This window comes from Crinia signifera, chromosome 7, assembly GCF_055691185.1.
Source record: "Crinia signifera chromosome 7, ASM5569118v1, whole genome shotgun sequence".
In the NCBI taxonomy this organism is placed as follows: domain Eukaryota; kingdom Metazoa; phylum Chordata; class Amphibia; order Anura; family Myobatrachidae; genus Crinia; species Crinia signifera.
The window spans coordinates 99,052,543-99,069,041 of NC_139223.1; the positions used below are offsets into that span (position 1 = coordinate 99,052,543).

A 16,499-nucleotide genomic window follows, 5' to 3' on the forward strand; every position below is an offset into this window, starting at 1 on the left:
CATCTATGCATGCTCTCGTGGTCACCCCTAAAGGGATTGGGGTTTTGCGCTGTCGGGGTTGGCTTCCACGCAAGCCAAATGTCGAATCGGTTACCATGGGTAACCACCTATAACCAACAAAGCCCTACTACCACTAAAATTGTACACCAGCATTGGCCGGTGATACAAGTGGATCCGTCATTAGGATTATCCCAAACTACCTTCTCCCTATTTATAAATGATCTAAGAGTATCCGTGACATCTTAGTTAAATCCGATGCATGGGATCTACCCAGACCCGCCACACTACAAGAGTGGGATGCATCCGAAGTCTTTGTACCACATGCAGTTTTTTAATCCCTGGCTCATCATTTAACCACCCTCAGACAGGTAGCCATACCAATTCGGTTTTTACTCACATGCAATACACCATACACCGTTTATCAAATCATATGCCCATGCGGTCTCTCCTATATAGTTAAGACCGAACGTCCCTTCAAAGAGCGGATGACGACACATAGGTCGACGATCCGCAAAGCACTTAAGGGAACCAGCGATCAACCGGTCCCTAGACATTTTATACAGGCCAAGCATAATTGACCACATCCCGGCATCGATCCGGGGAGGAAATCGTGGTCTCCAATTGCTCAAATGTGAAGCTAGGTGGATTGCCAAGTTAGGCACACAGGTCTGTCTTCTCATGCTGTTACGTAGGAGGTGGTACTGGTTACCGTTCCCCCTGACATAAGGTACACCTGTAGGGTATTTAATGGATAGTTGAACACTGTTACATTGAGCCTGATGATAATACACCTGTATTGAAACCTTACTGTTTGTCTCATATAAAGAGTTTTCCTGATTGAAATCTGTCTGGAGTGCCACGTCTGTGGAGTAAGAAGTCTATACTAATCGTAAGGACGAAGGCACCCGACGAGCAACCTACTTCGGAAGTCGTGCCCAGCCCCAGTCATATATATATATCGTTTCGGGGGTGGTCCCCCTTTGTCAAGGTACGTGGTGATAACGATATCACCACGCACCTTGACAAAGGGGGACCACCCCCGAAACGTTGGTCGTTTTACTTGCTAACAATACATCACGTTTTGAAAAGACCCCGGAGTGCCAGCCTTTTCTTGATTCTTTACACCAATTTGTGGAAGGGCACCTGGGCAGCTGAACCATAGCAGCGAGTGCCGGGCCGCACTAACCTGTATATATAAGTTCAGGGGAAAGGTTTCACAGGGGCAGAGCTTTCTTTCTTTGCTCCTGCATACAATAATTGATACATCCTTGCAGTGTTTTTAAATATCACAATGCACATTGTAAACATACAGTAACCCAGAGTAGAACCACAGGAAATTGGGATCTTTCCCGGGGGAGAAGACATTTTATTACTCTTCCCCAATGAAGGAATGGAAAAGATTGGATGATCAGCATGTCTGATCAATGGACATTTTTATATCATTTGCGCAAATGCACTGTACAATTATCTGGATGATCCGTTGTTATCAAGTGTATCAGACAGATGATTATATAGTGTATCCCCAGCATTATAGTGATGTCTGGGAGTGTGGCACTGCAGTATATTGTCACAGCCCAGTACTACACTGTCTTAGTAACTGGAAAAACAGTTGTAATTTTTTCCACTACAAGATCCATCCCCCCCCCCCCACACACACACACACACAGAGGGAAATCTGCCACCTTGCTCAACCTTAGTGAATCCAGATGAAGCCCTGGACCTGGCAGGGAGACAACATCTTTCCAATGGTCAGGTAGTCATAAGGGGTTGGTGTCATAAGGGGTTTATAGAGCTTCCACTAACTCCAATGTAGATTCCACTTAAGAGGTTACAGTACCTCTCTCCTAAATTTCATCCATGTGAATGTGATGGGCTGTGTCCCAGATGCTTTGCAGAGCAGCACCACGGTCTCCCCAGCTCGAACCTTCATGTCTTCTGGGAATTGGAGGATCTGTGGTGCAGAAGCTGGAGGTGGAAAATACCAAATAGAGAAATGTTTAGAAGACAAAACAATGATATGTTATAAACAGATAATTTCTGTGATTATCATGTTTCTGCTCTAATAGGACAATCAAGAATTCACACCAATATTAGGCTGGGTACAATTGGTATCCACAGTACTGTACATATCAGAACAATGTAATTAAGGATGTAGCAATGCCTCGTTCCATCCTTCATAAAATGTCAAGGCACCTTGGGGAGCACAGCCAACCAGAAGATATTACAAAAAGCGACCATGGGAGTGTGCAGATTGCATATACACAATGAACAAACCAGTCGATATTGTGTACTTGGCCTGAAATTATATATTGGGCTGAGATCAGTCTAGTGTGTACACGGCCTTAGGTAGTTAACCCAGGTGAGTGCATCATCTATCATATACATATAAACAGCACTAAAAATATCTGAGCTGCTACAGCAGGGAGAGAGAGACAGCCAGTCAGTGTGTGTTATGCTGCTCATGCGGCAAGGTAGCACTCCTAGATTTTGCTAAAGCATTTGATACTGTCCCACACAAGAGATTGATTAATAAAATGGAGAACCTAGGATTGGGTGAAAATATCTGCAGATGGGTAGGGAATTGGCTATGTAATAGAGAACAAAGAGTGGTTGTGAATGGTGCCGTATCAGATATGATACCGGTACTAAGTGGAGTGCCCCAGGGTTCGGTTTTGGGGCCCATTTTGTTTAACATTTTTATTAACGATATTGGGATAGGGTTACTCAGCAATGTATCCATCTTTGCGGACGATACAAAACTTAGCAAAGTCATCAAATCACCAGAAGATGTCACCATGCTTCAAAATGATCTTGCAATTCTAGATGAGTGGGCAAAAAAATGGAAGATGAGGTTCAATGTAGATAAATGTAAGGTTATGCACCTTGGGAGACTCAACCAGTGTGCAAGTTACAACCTTAGCGGAGAGGAACTGGGTAATTCCATACTTGAAAAGGATCTAGGAGTCCAAATAGACAGCAATCTAGGATGTAGTGCCCATTGTAATGTAGCTACAAAAAAGGCCAACAAAATTCTGGCATGTATTAAGAGGGGAATGGAAACTAGGGACTCAAGGGTAATTATGCCACTATATAAAGCATTGGTGAGACCTCACCTAGAGTACGGAGTACAGTTCTGGGCCCCACACTATAAAAAGGACATCATAGAATTAGAAAAAGTCCAAAGGCGAGCAACAAAGCTTATTAGGGGAATGGAGAATTTAAGCTACGGGGAGAGATTAAGCAATTTGGGACTATTTACATTAGAAAAGAGACGTTTAAGGGGGGACATGCTCAACATGTACAAGTATATCAAGGGCCAATATAAGGAACTGTCACACACCCTATTTTCTACTAGAAAGGAATCTAGGACGCGAGGGCATGAGTATAGATTAGAAGAAAAAAGATTTCATTCAGCTAGTAGAAAGAATTTCTTTACGGTCAGAACAGTCAAACTCTGGAACTCTCTTCCCAGAGAGGTGGTAATGGCTGGCTCATTAAATGCGTTCAAGGCAAAGTTGGACAAACATTTACTGGAGAAAAACATCCATGGGTACAAATAAGAAATATAATTTGTCTGTAAAATACCAGAACCAACCAAATCAGCAATGGATATCTATACCAGGTTGAACTAGATGGACGCAAGTCTTTTTTCAGCCTTACCTACTATGTAACTATGTAACTATTGACTTGTGAGTAGGCTTTGAGAGTCAGGAGCCTGGAAAGTGTTTGGATGGACACTCTGCTTCACCCCTCTATGCCTGCAGGTGGAGACCCCCTCCCATCCCCTAGTGCCTCCTGCCAATGGGATTGGGCCTTCTCTGGCTCCATCTACAGAGGGAAGAGGATCAAAAGGCTGCCACCCACTCGCCCAAAGCTGCAGCACCAACATCCTGCATCGCTGCTGGCAGATGGTAGCCTGGAAACCAGAGGATGGGCAGACTGTTGTCCTTGAATTAGCTGTGGCAATTCCATGTGAGGGTGAGACTGCGGCACAGGGGGAGCTCACATGATTTGTTGTTCATGGTAGTTGTATATATGCATGCAGTGTGGATGTGGATTGTGCCACCTTGTTGCTGTCACGGCTCGTATTGAGTGGAGCTGCGGCAAGGGACAGTGTCCTGTATTGTTGCTCAGCAATCGAGTCGGGACTGACATCAGTGGTATGCGCCTCTCCTTCGGGAGTGGAGGCATGCTACACCTGGCTCTGATCAGGAGCTGGTGAGTATATATATCTGTTTGTTCGTCTCTGTGCACTTATATGTTATCTCGCCGCCGTGCGAGTTTGTTATGTGCCAGCATGTGTTGTCTTGATAAAAATACCTTAGGGTATTGCAACGTCAACATTTACACATATGCTCTATGTGACACAGAATAAATTCTTATCATTGTATCAAAGACCCTTGGAGTGAGGCAGATCTATATATATACGGTACCAACGTATTAATAATAATAGGGATAATTGCAGCAAACAGATTGATGAATTAATTAATAAATTGCTAGCACGCGGGTACAATAAAACTGAGTTATTAAAATGTAAAGAAAAGGTCATGCAAATGGACAGACAATCATTGCTGATCCCTAAAAGTAAACATCCAGCTGCAGAAAATGTGTTACCTTGGGTAAACCGATATAACAATAGCTCGGAAGCAATTAATAAATCAATTAAAGCAAAATGGCCAATTATCCAATCGTATAAACAACTTCCCTTTTCCAATAAACGTCTCATGCCTTTTCTTTCTAGAGGGAGTAACCTGAAAGATCTACTTGTAAAGACCAACATCCTGTATCAACCCACTTTTGCTGAACCTACCTGGCTAGATTCGACACGTAAGGGATGTTTCAAATGTACCTTCTACCACCCTCATACAGGGCACAAGTATAAAATCCAATACAAATTTACATGCAATTCAACATTCGTTGTATACCAGTTAATTTGTCCCTGTAGCCTTCAATATATAGGCAAAACGGTGTATAAATTTAAGGAAAGGTCAGGCGATTCTGGGGGGGCGTGGCCACGGCAGCGCGGGAGTAGAGTGGTGTGGTGAAGGAGCTCCCTGGACTCCCTCCCGGGGACAGGGCGAGGTGAGCAGCGTGTCGCTGAAGCAATTGACGGGCGCCGGGTGGATCTGCCCCCCCGTGCCCAGACGGACAATACAGGGCGCAGCAAATGAGTCACGGGGACCGTCTGGAGTGACGCGGTCCTACACTTCTCAGGGGCTGAAGTCTGGGCAGGCTGTTAAAAGTATTGCTCAATCAAGGCAGCACAAGATCCGGGCATTTGGAGAGAGGTGCCCCCCCCCCCTCCCCCGCAGCAAGAAGCGGCCAGCAGTAAGGAGGAAATCTGCAGCAAGAGAGAGAATCAAGCTCTGCTGAGATCACAGCATAAAGCACAAGAGGGTTAAAGTAAAGGAGAAGTGGGATAAATCGCTGAAAAAAAGGAGAGGAGTGGAGGAGTCTGGGGTAAGCAAAGTGGTTTTTTTTGACATTGTCAGGTGATATATAAAAAGCTGTGGTAAATGGACAGACCTAAAGCTGAAGGTGTTACTAACAAGTCCGCACAGAAGTGCATGTGCATGTATTGCTGTTAAAGGCTCACAGAGCCAAGGAGGGTTTGGTGCCTACACTTTTAATAGGACCAGAGGTGACATTGACATTCGATACTCAGTGACGTATGGTAGACGGAGCGAGAGTGCCAAAAAAAAAAAAAAATTGTATTACTAAGATAAACCCTAAGACAAAAGGGCCTATCCGGGGTCAGCATCGAGAGATAAGTTTTTAGTTGTGACCCAGAGATATACTGAGACAGTGTGAGTCTGTATCGGTGCCTCCACGGGGATTACAGGCGATACGGACATTCAGGGGTGAACAGCAGTCAGCGCTAAAATACAAAAGGGTGCGATAAAAGATCAGATAAGGCGTTATCTGGAGCATATTTCCATCTGCGTAAGGGCAGAGTATAAGAGATAAGAACTGCCCAAGCAATAAAGCGCAACAAAAATCCAGAGGCCCTCAGACAAAAGTGGGACCGTGCATACTCTTTCTCTCCCTGTTTAAATTGGTGGGAGTGCCGACCTCTAAAAACGTCACTTATAATGGGGAAAAACGGGGACTGCAACAGCAGCAGCGGCAAGATTAGAAAGATACGCCAGATCCCAAGCAGGGGGAAGCACAAATACCCCTGCTTCCACCCCGGTGACAACCCCAGTGAAAGGCAACACTGCGCCAAGTAATTCAGAAATTACCATGCAACAACTTATGGAGGCCATAAAAGGCAGTGAACAGAGATTGACTGACAAAATCACTGATATGCAATCAGATATCACCTCTCTGAGACAAGAGATCAAGGAGGTAAAAACACAACTTAATGAGGTGGAAAGCAGAGTCTCAAAAACTGAAGATGGACACTCAGTACTGGTCTCCAAGGTGGACATTTTGGCTGATCAAGTTAAAGATATGAAATTTAAAATCACTGATATGGAAGGGAGACTAAGAAGAAATAATATAAGGTTTATCGGCTTTCCAGAACGAGAAGAAGGATCAGATCCAATAAAATTCATGGAAAAATGGATCATAGAAAAATTTGGAGACAACTCCCTCTCAAAGTCATTTGCAATAGAAAGGGCCCATAGAGTGCCATTTAAACCACCACCCCCGGGCTCTCCCCCTCGCACGATGATCATAAAGTTATTGAACTATCAAGATCGAGATATGATTCTTCGACAGGCACGGATAAAAGGTTCAGTGGAATATAATGGAACGAGGATCTCATTGTTCCCAGATCTCGCTATAGAAATCCAAAAAGAAAGAGCAAAATACATGGAAGTGAAAAGAAGGATGCGTGAAAAAGGAATCAAGTACTCTATGCTATATCCAGCTAAGCTGAGAATTATAGCAGAGGATCAAACGATCTTCTTCCATACACCCAATGATGCAGCAAAATGGGTGGATAGATGGACACCGGGCCCGATCCAGCTTGCAGTCGGGGAGGTTTAATCCTAATTAGCTCCAGGGAGTTCACCGCACTTTGGTGGCTCTAAAAAGTAAAAGCCCCAAGAGGGATTAGGGTATGGGAATAGGTATACAGCAGGGGGACGTGTATACAGGGTGGGGGGTGGGGGGGAGGGGGGGGGTTGTGTTTTTGTTGTATGTACCCTTGTTCAGAATGTATAAAAAAAAAAATATTTAAGCTCTGTATTAATGAGAAACTAGTAGAAATACCATGTATAACTAAGATGAAGCCCGGAAATAATGTAAGATCGACAGTAATGCCCTATATACCCTATAGATGTGGAGGATAGGTACCCGTTTATGGAGCTGTATATTAACCATGCAAGTGCTGGGAAACAACTAGCCCAGCAGGGACACACTAATTGGTTAGTCATGAGGATTAAAAGAAAGGGATGGTAGGAGTCATGTTCTGGAATGTAAGGGGCATTAATGACCATATTAAGAGGGCATTGGTATTAAAACAAATAAAACAATATAATGCAGATATTAGTTGCCTGGCCGAAACCCACTTGGTGGGGAGTAAACTAAGGACCCTTAAAAAAGCTTGGGTGGGCCAGATATATCACTCACCCTTTACTGCAAACTCAAGGGGAATTTCAATATTGATAAAAAAGAACCTTCCTTTTGTCTGCAATAGGGTGAAGGTAGATGGGATGGGTAGATTCATTTTTCTGGAATGTACGATTCGGTCAATGCAAATGTGTTTATTAGTAATATATGTACCTCCTCCATTCTCATATGATGCATTGAAAGAAGCTGCGGAATTTGTGTCCCTATCTCCGGGCCTTCCCGTGCTATGTACAGGGGATTTTAACAACATCCTCGACCCTCATCTAGATAGATGGAGTGGGGCACGGGCAGGAACGAAAAGGGGGAACAAAGGATTTGATTTATTTATAAAGGAGCTGGGTTGGACAGACGCATGGAGAGAAAGGAACCCGAATACGAAACAATTTTCGTGCTTTTCGGCATCTTACGAATCTTTCTCCAGAATCGATTTGATGTTGGTCTCAAACAGTCTGATGCCAAAAGTGGGGAATGTGGAGTATAAGGCCAGAGGTATATCGGACCACTCCCCAGTGATATTAGAACTAAATGAGTTAGTGGAAAGGGGAAACAGGGCCTGGAAATTTGACCCCAGATGGCTGGATAAGATGAAAGATGCTGAAAAAATGGGGGAAGGCTGGGCAGAATTTTGGGAATTTAATAAGGGATCAGCATCAAACAGCATGATTTGGGACGCTTTTAAGGCCTACATGAGGGGAATTCTAAAAAAAGGAATAGGTGATTTAAAGAAGCAGAGCCGCAGTAAAACAGAGGATTTAGAAAGGAAATGTGAAGCATCAGAAAGAGCCTATCTGGAGGATGATTCTGAGGATAAAAAAAAGGAATGGGTGGAGGCACAAAGAAGATGGTTGGAGGTATTGGAGGCGGAAAACGCCAACATGATCCAACACAGTTCATATACAAGATATGCGAGTACGGATAGATCCGGAAGGTTTCTGGCCTTTATAGCACAGACAGAGGGTCCAGCTACTATTATAACAAAAATAATTAATAAAGAAGGGACGATAGTATACACAAATCTAGAGATAGAGAAGGCCTTTAGGGATTATTTTAAGGAGTTATATAAATCCAGGCTTGGATGTGATCAGAAGGAAATAATAGAGTTATTAAATAAAATAAAACTCCCTAGCCTTTCAATAGTAGATAGAGAAGAGCTGGAGGCACCAATAAATCTACAAGAAATAAAAGAAGTGATCACATCCCTTCCAAACGGTAAATCGCCAGGGTTAGATGGCATACCGGGGGAAATATATAAAAAATATGTAGACATAATAGCTCCCATGCTATTGGAAACACTGAACACCAGTTTTGGAGAAAATAACCTCCCCAGATCTATGTTAGAGACAAAAATAATTGTATTATTAAAAACAGAAAAATACCCTATGCTATTAGATTCCTATAGGCCAATCTCGCTGATTTCTGTAGAGGCCAAAATCATTGCTAAGATCTTGGCTATAAGGTTGAATCGTCATCTGGACAAAATTGTACATGAAGACCAGACTGGCTTTATGCCAGGCAAGGCCACATCTATGAATTTGCAAAAATTATATATTCATCTACAAATCCCTAGGGAAAGCGAACCCTCCCCGGTGGTGGTGTCACTCGACGCGGAGAAGGCGTTTGACGCCGTTGAGTGGCACTTCCTCTGGGAGGTATTGAGGGCATTCGGGATAGGGCCTAGATTTATTAGGTGGGTGCAATTACTTTACACCGCCCCTAGGGCCAGAATGGGCATAAATGGTTGCATCTCTCAATCATTTTCTATTGAAAGGGGGACGAGGCAGGGGTGTCCGCTATCCCCTAGCCTCTTCGCCCTAGCAGTAGAACCTCTTGCATGTATGCTAAGGGACCAGTTGGGAGGAGAAGGATTTAAGAGGGGGAGGCATAGGGATATAACTGCATTATACGCAGATGACTTGCTGATATTCTTATCAGATGGAGCTAAATCTGTCCCGACAGTACTAAAAATAATAGAGGATTATGGGGATTACTCAGGCTTCCGGGTCAACTGGGGGAAATCCAGCATCCTCCCGATAGGGCCGGGCTCACTGGTAAGATCTCAGCTTACCTCCCCACTTAGAATAGTAAATACATTCAAATATTTGGGCATATGGTTCTCCTCAGACCCCAAAGATTTCGCTAAGCTTAATCTAGACCCATTGGTAGTATACCTGGCCGCGAAAGTAAAACAATGGAGCAGACTACCCCTAACAACAACTGGCAGAGTAAATCTGCTAAAAATGATAATATTACCAAAATTCCTTTATGTTTTACAACAATCCCCCTGTTATATATCCAAAAGTTTTTTCCGCAAAGTTAATGGCATGTTCTCCTCGTTTATTTGGAACAATTCACGCCCTAAAATTAATCTTCAAACTCTAATGAGGGAAAATGGGGATGGGGGCCTATCCCCCCCTGATCTCAGATTGTATTACATTTCTAGCCAAATAACATCAATGACAGATTGGTCGGAGGGATCAGGCTCGGGAGAAGGGATAAGGGAATTAGTATTAAAGAGTGGAAATGGGATGACCCCTATGCAAAGGCTAGTAACAGGTCATGTAAGTAAAAAGGATGCCCCGATGGTGATACAAGCTATTAAAATATGGGGAGAAGTGAATAAACTACACGATTTCCAAAGTCTTGATACCGAGTACCCCCTCGGCGATACAAAAGGGTTGAGTGAATTGAAACATCTCCAAGTACTTAAGGTTTGGGGGAGCTATGGGGTTAAGACATTAAACCAACTGTATGTAAACAAGGAACTGAAATCCTATGGCCATTTGCAGGAGGAATTCTCATTACCATCTTCTCATATTTTTAGATATCTCCAGCTGAAAAATGCACTAGGTGCCCAATTTAAAGGTCAGGTCCCAGAATTCGGCATATCGCCCATAAAAAAAATATTGGCTAAAGGTAAAAAGATTTCTAAAATATATAATCATATGTTGCAAATTAAAAATGAGGATGGGCTGAGCAAAACAAGAGAGAAATGGGAGGAAGATATGGGACAGATAAGCGGGGAGGAATGGAGTAAAGCCATGAATTCAATACCTAAATCGACAAACTCGATTAGGGTTCAACAAACCCAATTATATATATTACACAGGTCTTACATGACTACGGGGAGGATGGTGAAATTTAAAGCTATATCTTCAGATAAATGTCCAAAATGTAACTGCGCTCCAGGTACATTTTATCATCTGCTATGGGACTGCGGGGTGGTTCAAGAGTTTTGGATAAGGGTTAAAAGGTATTTAGTTGAAATGGGGATAAAAGAAAATATTCTCACACCTAAATGCTGCCTGTTAAACATAGTTAATGATGGAGTAAAAGATAATAATGAAAAAGCCTTGATTGTTAATCTGTGTTCCTTGGCCAAGGTAATGATAGCTAGATCTTGGATGGCCAAAACTGGGCCAGAATTCAAAGGATGGATAGCATTGGTAGAGTACATAGTACGACATGAAAAACATATTCACAAGAATAGGAATACACTGGGGAAATTTAAAAAGATATGGAGTAAATGGTTAGTAAAATATTAAGGTCACATACACATAAAATAAATAAAAACATCTAATAGAAGTAGTGAGTAGTGACATTTGGTTATAAGTTACCAAATATATGACACTTATTTAATTAAGTAAAATGCATAAATCACAAAAAAAAAAAAGAAAGAGGGTGGGAAAACTCATCAGTAAACACGGACAAAATTAAAAAAAAAAAAAAAAAAATGTAGATGCGGATTAACACTTAACGGCACATGTATGAGGGAAAATGAGATATAAAAGGGTGAACAATCACAAAGAAATTAAAATATTTTTGATAAATAGTATGCACAAAAAGCACTTATAAATAGAATTACCAGTGTAGTTCAATTGAATTATAGAGTCAACAGATTAAACAAGTTGCTAGAAGAAAGCTTTATTAAGGTAGCAGTATCCCAAATAAAATCATGAAAAGAATAAGTAATCGGGCTACGGACAAGAGAATAATAATAAGGAAAATCAAAAACGAGACAGGGCAAAGATTAAAAGAGGAAATAAGGAACAAGGGATTTTAGTGTTGGGTCTAGACAGGTGTGTAAAATATAAGTGCAGATGCAGTAATTAGGTAGAAAGGAAGTGATAGATAACTAATGGTCACTTATTGCAATGTACGTATATATTTATGATGTTTGTTAGGTATGTTATGTAAATGTAAATATCTTGTGTGTACGTGACACACAAGGTGATGTTTTATATGTATGTTTTTTGTATTGAAAAATTTAATAAAAAGGAAGTAAAAAAATAAATAAATAATTTTAAGGAAAGAATGACCATGCATAGGAGCACAATCAGACAGGATTTGTCCACTGGTAAAAGTGACCATGTTGTAGCACGTCACTTTCTGGAATTAAAACACCCGTTATCCAGTCTACATTACCGCATGATAGATTGTATACCTCCATCTATGAGAGGGGGTAACCGAGGTTTAAAATTACTGCAGTGCGAAGAGAGATGGATACATCAGCTAGATGTAGACGCACCCCGCGGTTTAAATGAACAAATATCTTATACCATTTTTCGTTGAGTTTTTATAAATGATGGTCATGCTAATTAAATGTATACTGCAAATCAGTCTTTGAATATATCTATGTCATTTACCGTGCTTTGTAAATTTTCTTGTTTTATTTCACATATATATATTTTTTTACTTATGTAAATGTTGTATGACCATGACAACAATGATGGAATTGTTTTTGAGACGTCTAACTTTGATGATGTCATACACAACCAGCGGAAGGGGGTGTGTTTGACGCTCTCCTGCCCGACTCACTTTGACTTGCTGTGTGCTATTTATAGAGGTATGTTTTTTTGTTCACATTTATCCTGATGACAATTTGATAAAGAAATTGAAACGTTGATCACTAAGGCTTGTGCATAGTGTGAGTTATTTTTGCTATGAGTGTCGCACCCTGGTTGGATATATATATATATATATATATATATATATATATCTCCAGACTGTCCACACTCTAGAGAAATGTTATAGTCGGGTGCTCCATAAGATGAAAATCCATCCATAGAATATAAAACACAAGAATATGGGCACTCACCAAGGTCACGGTTATTCAGGTACTTTAATGGTGAATCAACAAAGACATGGGCTTTGGAAGCACAGATTTCTGATCTAAAGCAGACCATCGAAACTCTGAGGGACATTGCCAAATTAGAAGAAAGTTTCCGCCTCACGGTGGAAACTTCGGAGGATCAGGGGGTTTTAACAGTAGATGTGGAGGGTGAGCCATCTAGCTGGGTAACAGAAGGGGTAGTAGGGGGAGGAAGAGGCAGGCCAGTGCTGATTTAACAAATCCCAGTAGATTCCTCAGACTGGACGAAACTACTGCGAATGTTACTTCATTACTGGTGGGGTCGGATGTGACCGGCATCTCTAGCAACCAGAGGACTGTCACATCAGACTAAGTGGGGGCTAGAGAACCAGGGACCACAAGACAGATGGTAGTGGTAGGGGATTGTATCATCCGTAAGACAGATAGGGCAATCTGCTACCGGGACCGTGATAGTCGTACAGTCTGTTGTCTTCCGGGTGCGCGGGCACGGCATATCGCTGACCGGGTGGACAGATTACTGGGGGGGGGGGGGGCTGGGAAAGACCCAGCGGTCATGGTGCACATTGGCACACATGACCAAGTCAGTGGCAGGTGGGGTGTCCTTAAAAACTTTTTCAGGGACTTAGGCCGAAGATTAAAAGCAAGGACATCAAAGGTAATTTTCTCGGAAATTTTACCTGTGCCACACGCTAGTCTAGGGAGACAGAGGGAACTTATGGAGCTGAACGTGTGGCTAAAGAGATGGTGTAGGAAAGAGGGGTTTGGGTTCCTAGAGCACTGGTCGGACTTTTCAGACAGGCGTCATCTATACGGCAGAGATGGATTGCACCTGAATGGAAAGGGGGCGGCAGTGCTGGGTGGCAGGATGGTTAGAAGGTTGGAGGAGTCTTTAAACTAGTCATGGGGGGGGGGTGGCTGCAGATAAACTATGGGCATGTAAGACAAAACAGTGAGGATCGGGCGAATAAGAGATTGGAGGTTGGAGAAGAGGGTTTGGGGAGTAAGACTAGAGTCAGTAAGAAACAAATAGAGCATCGAAATCTGAACCCAGCCTCTACTGAAGCAACTAAAAATAAACATAAACTTAAATGCTTACTGGCTAATGCAAGAAGCTTAGCAGAAAAAATCGGTGAACTAGAAATTGTGGTCACTAGGGATGATTATGACATTATTGGTATAACAGAAACATGGTGTAATGAGTCACACAACTGGGCATTAAGCATGGAGGGATATACTCTCTACAGAAAAGACAGGGAAAATAGAAGGGACGGGGGTGTGCCTTTATGTAAAAAATAACTTAACATCGTGTGGGAAAGAAATTCTCAGATACAGTAGAAGATAACACGGAGGCCGTGTGGGCAGAAATAACCGATAATAATAAAAAAAAACAACAATAAAATTTTAATAGGGGTATGCTACAGACCACCAAACGTGAACGATAGGGACGAGTCTCTACTTTTAAACCAAATCAAAAAATCATCAGACCTGGTGCAGGTATTAATATTGGGTGATTTTAATTTACCAGATATTGATTGGGAAAATGAGACATGTAAATCAGCAAAAAGCAGTGGGTTCCTAAGCTTTCTCAAAGATCAATTTATCACACAAACGGTAGCAGCTCCAACTAGTAATGAGGCACTATTGGATTTAGTATTAACAAATAACAGATTTAGTATCAAACACAAAAGTAATTGAACATCTAGGGAATAGTGACCACAACATGGTTTCACTGGAAATCAACTTCTGTAAACTGCACCACACAGGACTGGCCAAAATACTAAACTTCAGAAAAGCTAACTTCGAATTATTCAGGGAAGCTCTAAAATAAATTAAGTGGGAAGAGTTATTTGAAGGGAAGAATGCAGATGAAATGTGGGATACACTAAAAAATGTGCTCGAATCACTAACTACTATATACATCCCAAAAGTCAATAAGGGTAGATTCAATAAAAAAAAGCCATTATTGTTGGACAAAAAAGTAAGGTCAGCAATCAACAATAAAACAAAAGCGTTTAAATTTTATAAAAACAATGTAACTGACAAGTACAAAGAAGCAAACAAAATTTGTAAAGAGGTAACCAAAGTAGCCAAAAGGGAAAACGAAGAGTGCATAGCTACTGATAGCAAAAATAACCCCAGAAGTTCTTTAAGTACATAAATAGCAAGCGAATAATTAAAGAGAACATAGGCCCATTAACCGATATAAATGGAGAAAGCTCTACAGAGAATAAGGGAAAAGCAGAACTGTTAAATGGGTCCTTCTCATCAGTGTTTACTAAGGGAGAGCAGATAGAGGAATTCACAGATACCACAAATGGAACAAATACGCCGGATCTTAATATTGTTTTCATGACCGACAAGATAATATTGAGGCTCAGCAAAATCAAAACAAATAAATCACCAGGGCCAGATGGGATCCATCCTAGGGTACTAATGGAATTAAGGGAGGAACTAGCGACCCCTCTGTATTGCATTTTTGATTATTCACTATCATCAGGTAAGGTACCAAAGGACTGGAGAATAGCAGAGGTAGTGCCGATATTCAAAAAAGGTAAAAGGGATGACCCAGCTAATTACAGACCTGTGAGTTTAACATCAATAGTGGGTAAAATATTTGAAGGAAATTTAAGGGATGGTATCATGGGATATTTAGACCTTCATTATTTACGTAGTATTAACCAACATGGGTTCGTGAAAAATCCCTCATGCCAGACAAATTTACTAGGATTCTATGAGGATGTCAGCAAAAACCTTGATAACTGAAACACAGTAGATGTGGTGTTTCTAAATTTTGCAAAAGCTTTTGATACAGTACCACACAAGATGTTAATAAATAAAATGGATGACCAAAGATTAGGGGCAAACATTTGTAGATGGGTAGGGAACTGGCTGTGTAATGGAGAACAAAGAGTGGTTGTGAACAGTGCTGTATCGAATATGACACCAGTACTAAGTGGAGTGCCACAGGGCTTGGTATTAGGTCCCATCTTATTTAACATATATATATATATATTAACGATATTGGGATGGGGTTACTCAGCAATGTATCCATCTTTGCTGATGACACAAAACTGAGTAGAGTTATTAAATCAGCAGAGGATGTCATCGCACTTCAAAGTGATCTTAACAATCTAGATGAGTGGGCTAAAAGGTGGAAGATGTGGTTCAATGTGAATAAATGCAAGGTTATGCACATCAGGAGGCATAACCAGTGTGCTAGTTACAACTTAAGTGGGTAGGTGTTAGGAGTCATCAGTTATGACTCCTATCTGCCTTGCCTGTAATGGGTTTATCTCAGCTTCTGTTGTGTTTACTCGCTGGTGGCCTCCAGTGGTCAGCCTGTGCCATTGCAGCTCACTCTATTATGTGTCAATTGGGGCACAGGTGTGTCATTATTAGGCTGCTGGCTTGCAGTGCTCACCTGCAGGCAATGTGTTATTATCACCACATTGTGCTCACTATATAAACCTTCTTGTTACTCACTCCCAGGCCGGTTATAGTTCTGACCCCTGCAGTCCAGAGTGTTCCCGGTTCCTGAGGCTTGTTTCTGCCAGTCAGCTCGGTGCTACCTGTGTCCGGAGGGATTCCCTCAGCATTCAGCGCTCCTGTCCTGACCCTGCCTTGCCCCTCAGGTAAGTAGCGTTCCTGTTTCCCAGCAGACTCCTACCACGCAGATAAGTTGGGGATTTTCCCATCTCTTCCTCACTTGCCACGCTTGCTGTTTATCATCTCAGCCGTGTATAGGTACAGAGGTTGCTAGGATTATCTTCCGTTGCCATTGATTGTTATATACCACCCTCAGAGCATTGTT

The 16,499-nt window shown here is 41.9% G+C and overlaps 1 protein-coding gene across 3 annotated transcripts in view; it reads right to left on the minus strand.

Moving 5' to 3' along the window:
- The window catches only part of MYLK (myosin light chain kinase), a 383,637-nt gene that overhangs the window by 245,519 nt on the left and 121,619 nt on the right, over positions 1 to 16,499 (minus strand). For all 3 annotated transcript variants that reach the window (XM_083153527.1, XM_083153528.1, XM_083153529.1), the window contains exon 4: positions 1,838 to 1,965. In XM_083153527.1, the coding sequence (XP_083009653.1) occupies positions 1,838 to 1,965 (128 nt within the window). The remainder of the gene's footprint in view (positions 1 to 1,837; positions 1,966 to 16,499) is intronic.